The sequence below is a fragment of the Choristoneura fumiferana genome, chromosome 7 (assembly GCF_025370935.1).
Source record: "Choristoneura fumiferana chromosome 7, NRCan_CFum_1, whole genome shotgun sequence".
Classification (NCBI taxonomy): domain Eukaryota; kingdom Metazoa; phylum Arthropoda; class Insecta; order Lepidoptera; family Tortricidae; genus Choristoneura; species Choristoneura fumiferana.
The window spans coordinates 18,295,801-18,303,402 of NC_133478.1; the positions used below are offsets into that span (position 1 = coordinate 18,295,801).

General features: G+C 65.0%; 2 protein-coding genes across 2 annotated transcripts in view; both read left to right on the plus strand.

The window, feature by feature from the left end:
* LOC141429803 (uncharacterized) overlaps positions 1–3,956 on the plus strand; it is a gene marked incomplete at its 3' end in the record, with an annotated part of 11,671 nt that extends 7,715 nt beyond the window's left edge. Inside the window, 1 exon segment of the mRNA XM_074090348.1 lies at positions 1,744–3,956. Within this exon segment, the coding sequence (XP_073946449.1) occupies positions 1,744–3,956 (2,213 nt within the window).
* A 2-nt stretch (positions 3,957–3,958) lies between these two features.
* Positions 3,959–7,594, plus strand: LOC141429945 (uncharacterized; the record flags this gene model as incomplete). Its single annotated transcript, XM_074090498.1, has 3 exons — positions 3,959–4,882; positions 5,703–5,882; positions 6,095–7,594. Coding segments are annotated over 3 exons (1,221 nt in total), but the record flags the coding sequence as incomplete, so codon positions are not given.
* Between the last annotated feature and the right edge of the window lie 8 nt (positions 7,595–7,602).

A 7,602-nucleotide genomic window follows, 5' to 3' on the forward strand; every position in this document is an offset into this window, starting at 1 on the left:
GGCCGCCTCACCGCGCTGGACGCGCTCTTGCGCGCTGGACCAGGTGGCCGGGCGCGCTCAAGGTACGTGACCAATACTGCGCGCTGCTGGCGCGGTCACGCGCGGGACCTGCGCGCGCAGCGGGCCGCCCCTCACCGCGCTGGACGCGCTCTGCGCGCTGGACCAGGCGCTGTGCCCAAGGTGGCCGGCGCGCTCAAGGTACGTGACCAATACTGCGCGCTGCTGGCGCGGGTCACGCGCGGGACCTGCGCGCGCAGCGGCCGCCCTCACCGCGCTGGACGCGCTCTGCGCGCTGGACCAGGCGCTGCTGCCCAAGGTGGCCGGCGCGCTCAAGGTACGTGACCAATACTGCGCGCTGCTGGCGCGGGTCACGCGCGGGGACCTGCGCGCGCAGCGGGCCGCCCTCACCGCGCTGGACGCGCTCTGCGCGCTGGACCAGGCGCTGCTGCCCAAGGTGGCCGGCGCGCTCAAGGTACGTGACCAATACTGCGCGCTGCTGGCGCGGGTCACGCGGGGGACCTGCGCGCGCAGCGGGCCGCCCTCACCGCGCTGGACGCGCTCTGCGCGCTGGACCAGGCGCTGCTTCCAAGGTGGCCGGCGCGCTCAAGGTACGTGACAATACTGCGCGCTGCTGGCGCGGGTCACGCGCGGGGACCTGCGCGCGCAGCGGGCCGCCCTCACCGCGCTGGACGCGCTCTGCGCGCTGGACCAGGCGCTGCTGCCCAAGGTGGCCGGCGCGCTCAAGGTACGTGACCAATACTGCGCGCTGCTGGCGCGGGTCACGCGCGGGGACCTGCGCGCGCAGCGGGCCGCCCTCACCGCGCTGGACGCGCTCTGCGCGCTGGACCAGGCGCTGCTGCCCAAGGTGGCCGGCGCGCTCAAGGTACGTGACCAATACTGCGCGCTGCTGGCGCGGGTCACGCGCGGGGACCTGCGCGCGCAGCGGGCCGCCCTCACCGCGCTGGACGCGCTCTGCGCGCTGGACCAGGCGCTGCTGCCCAAGGTGGCCGGCGCGCTCAAGGTACGTGACCAATACTGCGCGCTGCTGGCGCGGGTCACGCGCGGGGACCTGCGCGCGCAGCGGCGCCCTCACCGCGCTGGACGCGCTCTGCGCGCTGGACCAGGCGCTGCTGCCCAAGGTGGCCGGCGCGCTCAAGGTACGTGACCAATACTGCGCGCTGCTGGCGCGGGTCACGCGCGGGGACCTGCGCGCGCAGCGGGCCGCCCTCACCGCGCTGGACGCGCTCTGCGCGCTGGACCAGGCGCTGCTGCCCAAGGTGGCCGGCGCGCTCAAGGTACGTGACCAATACTGCGCGCTGCTGGCGCGGGTCACGCGCGGGGACCTGCGCGCGCAGCGGGCCGCCCTCACCGCGCTGGACGCGCTCTGCGCGCTGGACCAGGCGCTGCTGCCCAAGGTGGCCGGCGCGCTCAAGGTACGTGACCAATACTGCGCGCTGCTGGCGCGGGTCACGCGCGGGGACCTGCGCGCGCAGCGGGCCGCCCTCACCGCGCTGGACGCGCTCTGCGCGCTGGACCAGGCGCTGCTGCCCAAGGTGGCCGGCGCGCTCAAGGTACGTGACCAATACTGCGCGCTGCTGGCGCGGGTCACGCGCGGGGACCTGCGCGCGCAGCGGGCCGCCCTCACCGCGCTGGACGCGCTCTGCGCGCTGGACCAGGCGCTGCTGCCCAAGGTGGCCGGCGCGCTCAAGGTACGTGACCAATACTGCGCGCTGCTGGCGCGGGTCACGCGCGGGGACCTGCGCGCGCAGCGGGCCGCCCTCACCGCGCTGGACGCGCTCTGCGCGCTGGACCAGGCGCTGCTGCCCAAGGTGGCCGGCGCGCTCAAGGTACGTGACCAATACTGCGCGCTGCTGGCGCGGGTCACGCGCGGGGACCTGCGCGCGCAGCGGGCCGCCCTCACCGCGCTGGACGCGCTCTGCGCGCTGGACCAGGCGCTGCTGCCCAAGGTGGCCGGCGCGCTCAAGGTACGTGACCAATACTGCGCGCTGCTGGCGCGGGTCACGCGCGGGGACCTGCGCGCGCAGCGGGCCGCCCTCACCGCGCTGGACGCGCTCTGCGCGCTGGACCAGGCGCTGCTGCCCAAGGTGGCCGGCGCGCTCAAGGTACGTGACCAATACTGCGCGCTGCTGGCGCGGGTCACGCGCGGGGACCTGCGCGCGCAGCGGGCCGCCCTCACCGCGCTGGACGCGCTCTGCGCGCTGGACCAGGCGCTGCTGCCCAAGGTGGCCGGCGCGCTCAAGGTACGTGACCAATACTGCGCGCTGCTGGCGCGGGTCACGCGCGGGGACCTGCGCGCGCAGCGGGCCGCCCTCACCGCGCTGGACGCGCTCTGCGCGCTGGACCAGGCGCTGCTGCCCAAGGTGGCCGGCGCGCTCAAGGTACGTGACCAATACTGCGCGCTGCTGGCGCGGGTCACGCGCGGGGACCTGCGCGCGCAGCGGGCCGCCCTCACCGCGCTGGACGCGCTCTGCGCGCTGGACCAGGCGCTGCTGCCCAAGGTGGCCGGCGCGCTCAAGGTACGTGACCAATACTGCGCGCTGCTGGCGCGGGTCACGCGCGGGGACCTGCGCGCGCAGCGGGCCGCCCTCACCGCGCTGGACGCGCTCTGCGCGCTGGACCAGGCGCTGCTGCCCAAGGTGGCCGGCGCGCTCAAGGTACGTGACCAATACTGCGCGCTGCTGGCGCGGGTCACGCGCGGGGACCTGCGCGCGCAGCGGGCCGCCCTCACCGCGCTGGACGCGCTCTGCGCGCTGGACCAGGCGCTGCTGCCCAAGGTGGCCGGCGCGCTCAAGGTACGTGACCAATACTGCGCGCTGCTGGCGCGGGTCACGCGCGGGGACCTGCGCGCGCAGCGGGCCGCCCTCACCGCGCTGGACGCGCTCTGCGCGCTGGACCAGGCGCTGCTGCCCAAGGTGGCCGGCGCGCTCAAGGTACGTGACCAATACTGCGCGCTGCTGGCGCGGGTCACGCGCGGGGACCTGCGCGCGCAGCGGGCCGCCCTCACCGCGCTGGACGCGCTCTGCGCGCTGGACCAGGCGCTGCTGCCCAAGGTGGCCGGCGCGCTCAAGGTACGTGACCAATACTGCGCGCTGCTGGCGCGGGTCACGCGCGGGGACCTGCGCGCGCAGCGGGCCGCCCTCACCGCGCTGGACGCGCTCTGCGCGCTGGACCAGGCGCTGCTGCCCAAGGTGGCCGGCGCGCTCAAGGTACGTGACCAATACTGCGCGCTGCTGGCGCGGGTCACGCGCGGGGACCTGCGCGCGCAGCGGGCCGCCCTCACCGCGCTGGACGCGCTCTGCGCGCTGGACCAGGCGCTGCTGCCCAAGGTGGCCGGCGCGCTCAAGGTACGTGACCAATACTGCGCGCTGCTGGCGCGGGTCACGCGCGGGGACCTGCGCGCGCAGCGGGCCGCCCTCACCGCGCTGGACGCGCTCTGCGCGCTGGACCAGGCGCTGCTGCCCAAGGTGGCCGGCGCGCTCAAGGTACGTGACCAATACTGCGCGCTGCTGGCGCGGGTCACGCGCGGGGACCTGCGCGCGCAGCGGGCCGCCCTCACCGCGCTGGACGCGCTCTGCGCGCTGGACCAGGCGCTGCTGCCCAAGGTGGCCGGCGCGCTCAAGGTACGTGACCAATACTGCGCGCTGCTGGCGCGGGTCACGCGCGGGGACCTGCGCGCGCAGCGGGCCGCCCTCACCGCGCTGGACGCGCTCTGCGCGCTGGACCAGGCGCTGCTGCCCAAGGTGGCCGGCGCGCTCAAGGTACGTGACCAATACTGCGCGCTGCTGGCGCGGGTCACGCGCGGGGACCTGCGCGCGCAGCGGGCCGCCCTCACCGCGCTGGACGCGCTCTGCGCGCTGGACCAGGCGCTGCTGCCCAAGGTGGCCGGCGCGCTCAAGGTACGTGACCAATACTGCGCGCTGCTGGCGCGGGTCACGCGCGGGACCTGCGCGCGCAGCGGGCCGCCCTCACCGCGCTGGACGCGCTCTGCGCGCTGGACCAGGCGCTGCTGCCCAAGGTGGCCGGCGCGCTCAAGGTACGTGACCAATACTGCGCGCTGCTGGCGCGGGTCACGCGCGGGGACCTGCGCGCGCAGCGGGCCGCCCTCACCGCGCTGGACGCGCTCTGCGCGCTGGACCAGGCGCTGCTGCCCAAGGTGGCCGGCGCGCTCAAGGTACGTGACCAATACTGCGCGCTGCTGGCGCGGGTCACGCGCGGGGACCTGCGCGCGCAGCGGGCCGCCCTCACCGCGCTGGACGCGCTCTGCGCGCTGGACCAGGCGCTGCTGCCCAAGGTGGCCGGCGCGCTCAAGGTACGTGACCAATACTGCGCGCTGCTGGCGCGGGTCACGCGCGGGGACCTGCGCGCGCAGCGGGCCGCCCTCACCGCGCTGGACGCGCTCTGCGCGCTGGACCAGGCGCTGCTGCCCAAGGTGGCCGGCGCGCTCAAGGTACGTGACCAATACTGCGCGCTGCTGGCGCGGGTCACGCGCGGGGACCTGCGCGCGCAGCGGGCCGCCCTCACCGCGCTGGACGCGCTCTGCGCGCTGGACCAGGCGCTGCTGCCCAAGGTGGCCGGCGCGCTCAAGGTACGTGACCAATACTGCGCGCTGCTGGCGCGGGTCACGCGCGGGGACCTGCGCGCGCAGCGGGCCGCCCTCACCGCGCTGGACGCGCTCTGCGCGCTGGACCAGGCGCTGCTGCCCAAGGTGGCCGGCGCGCTCAAGGTACGTGACCAATACTGCGCGCTGCTGGCGCGGGTCACGCGCGGGGACCTGCGCGCGCAGCGGGCCGCCCTCACCGCGCTGGACGCGCTCTGCGCGCTGGACCAGGCGCTGCTGCCCAAGGTGGCCGGCGCGCTCAAGGTATAGCGCAGTACAGACTGGTAGGCCACACTTGGCACAAAAAAAAACTTGACAAGGGTAGCAGACGCTCCCTGCGACAGGACTGAGTCTCACATATGAACTTGTCAAGATATAGTAATGAAACGAATCTTCATGACGACTTTCTTGGGATAATAGCACAGATATAGATTACACTAGATTACGCAAATGCATCTACTTCGCTTGTCCGAACCCCGACCAAACGTCGGGGTTGGCCCCATACAAAGACTGACCGCTAACTGACTAATCATGACTAGTGACTGACTTGAGCCCCACGGCGCGGGTGGGCGGCTCATTTGAATCGATTTTGCGCGGACATCGGGGAATTCACATCGCTAATTCGCTCTTGAGACGTCACAGTAGATATAAAAAAGTGACACGGTTGGACGGTTGGTTTTAATACATATTGAGGTGTTTGCGTTATTTATTGTAATCTATATCTGTGGATAATAGTGTGATATTTTCTTCTTACCTTCCACACCGCAATGCTGAAGTCCAGAGTTTGTAGTTGCCAATATATGGAAGGGGTAATGCCCCTCTCACATCAAGTTCTTCAGTCGCTTTTTTCGACATCCGTGGGAAGATGAGACCAGAATTTATAGAAATTATAACTAAAAAAAGTTTTAATGGAAGCAAGGTATGTTATCCCCTTATCGCCCATCGTCCTTTATATAGGACTTTTTCGTCTTCATAACACAAAAATTTGACTTTGATTGCAGGAAGTTAGTAGTTCATTCGTATGGACCTGAATCGATCATTGACTGTTTAGATGTGTGACATTAACGGGAGTTGTCGTCCCCAGCTGCTGTACGACCTGGACATAGTGGAGGAGAAGGCGATAGTGGAGTGGTTCCACAAGCCGTCGCGCAAGACGCTCAGTCGGGAGGTCATGGCGGACGTGCGCCGCCGCGCGCAGCCCTTCCTCGACTGGCTGCAGCAGGCTGAGGAGGACGACAGCAGCGACAGCGCCGAGGAGCTCGAGGTACAGCCTGCATTCATACTGGACTGGCCTACAAATCTCATTCAACACCAAATACCTGTCTTTAGCTAGCGAACCTCTCGCCTGGAGTTTGAACTCGTCACTACCCTAATGAAATAGTGGCCTACTACGTTTTCTACAGCATTTCTTGCCGTGTTGTGAAATTGTGCAATAGACTCCCGTGTTCAAGATAATCATGTGATGACGTGTTCCAGATCGAGTACGACGACCGCGCCAAGGCGACTCCCATCAAGGCGATGGCGGCCGCGCCCGCGCCGCGCCGCCCCGCCGAGGACGACGGCGAAAACGACGTCGACATCGACGCCATATAGACCGCGCCCGCACCCGCACCCGCCACACACGCCGCATGACAACACTGATGAGCGATCTAATCAAACTGTCTCAACTAAATTATACGACCCGAATCTATCTTTACTGAACATGTATACTTTTTTTACTTTGAATTTGTAGCTTTTTTGCAAAATCGTTACCATTTTTGATCAATTTCTTAAAAACATATTGTAAAGTCAAATTATGTCTATTTAAACTTCTCGTGCGGTCAGAGATGTGCGTCGTAGTGCAAGAGTTCGCGTCGAGACACGAGAGTAATTTTGTATGGCAGCGAACGAGCCGTAGGTTTGTGACGCGGCTCTCCACGATACTGCAGTCAGTCCCCCGACCGACGGCTTCTACCCGGCTAAGCTATTAGATCGCTAACATTTTTCTAATACCCGAAACTTCGTTCCTGTATGTATGTAGATAATTTTACTTGATATTTTTAATATTATATTTTTTTGTTTTACACGCGGACGGACCGCGGACGTCACAAATTGACTATTGTAATGAGGTTGAAGCGATGCATTTTTATGGAATGTATGAAATTGGATTAAATAGAAATCGGTTTAGTATTAATTGTAAATCGGAATCGGCGGCGCGCGGCGTTCAGTAAGGAAACGACCGGTGTGTTACAGGGCTTTTGCCCAGCTTTTGAAACTTGCAGAGATTGAAAACAAACTGTCTAGGCAACGGCCGTGTTCGCAGGCGACTTCAAGACGGTCTCGTATCTAAACTAAACAAAATATCTCTATCCATTAGCAGTTACTGAGCACCGCTCGCTCTCGCACTTGTATGTAACTTAGGTTAGTTTATTTACTATCGAGCCTCGATGGTCCTGCCCCGCATGCGCAAGCCGCACTCCGCCTCGCAAAGCATTTAATTATTATGCGTAAACAGTGCATTCTCAATTCAATACTGTTTGGGCGTTTTCTTGACAATCTGACCGTTGCGAGTTTTGTTTCCTGTCCTTTCGTGTGGGTTTTTGCAATCTGGTTCAATGGAAGTTAAAACCTTGGCTATCTGTAACTTATGCTAAGTAGAAAGAGATGGATCGATTCTGAATTAAGTCTTAGTAGAAATAGTGATGGGTAGCTTCAATGGATTAGATTGAAAAAATCCGCGGGTTATCAGATTTGTTTAGATAGGCATCTGACGAAAAAGGAAATACTATCTCAAGGTTAAAATCAGCAATGATCAGTTGTATCCCTTGTCTGGAAACTCCCGTGGGCTGTTGCTTGCGGCTGCAGGGCGGCGTCGTAATATAGTTATGATAAGGGGCCCTCGGTCCCCGCTCCCTAACTATTCATTAAATAGACTAAATTGCCACCTGACGACTTTATTAGGTTTGTTTTGTATTCAATACATTTTTGGATTCTGAATGTTGGTG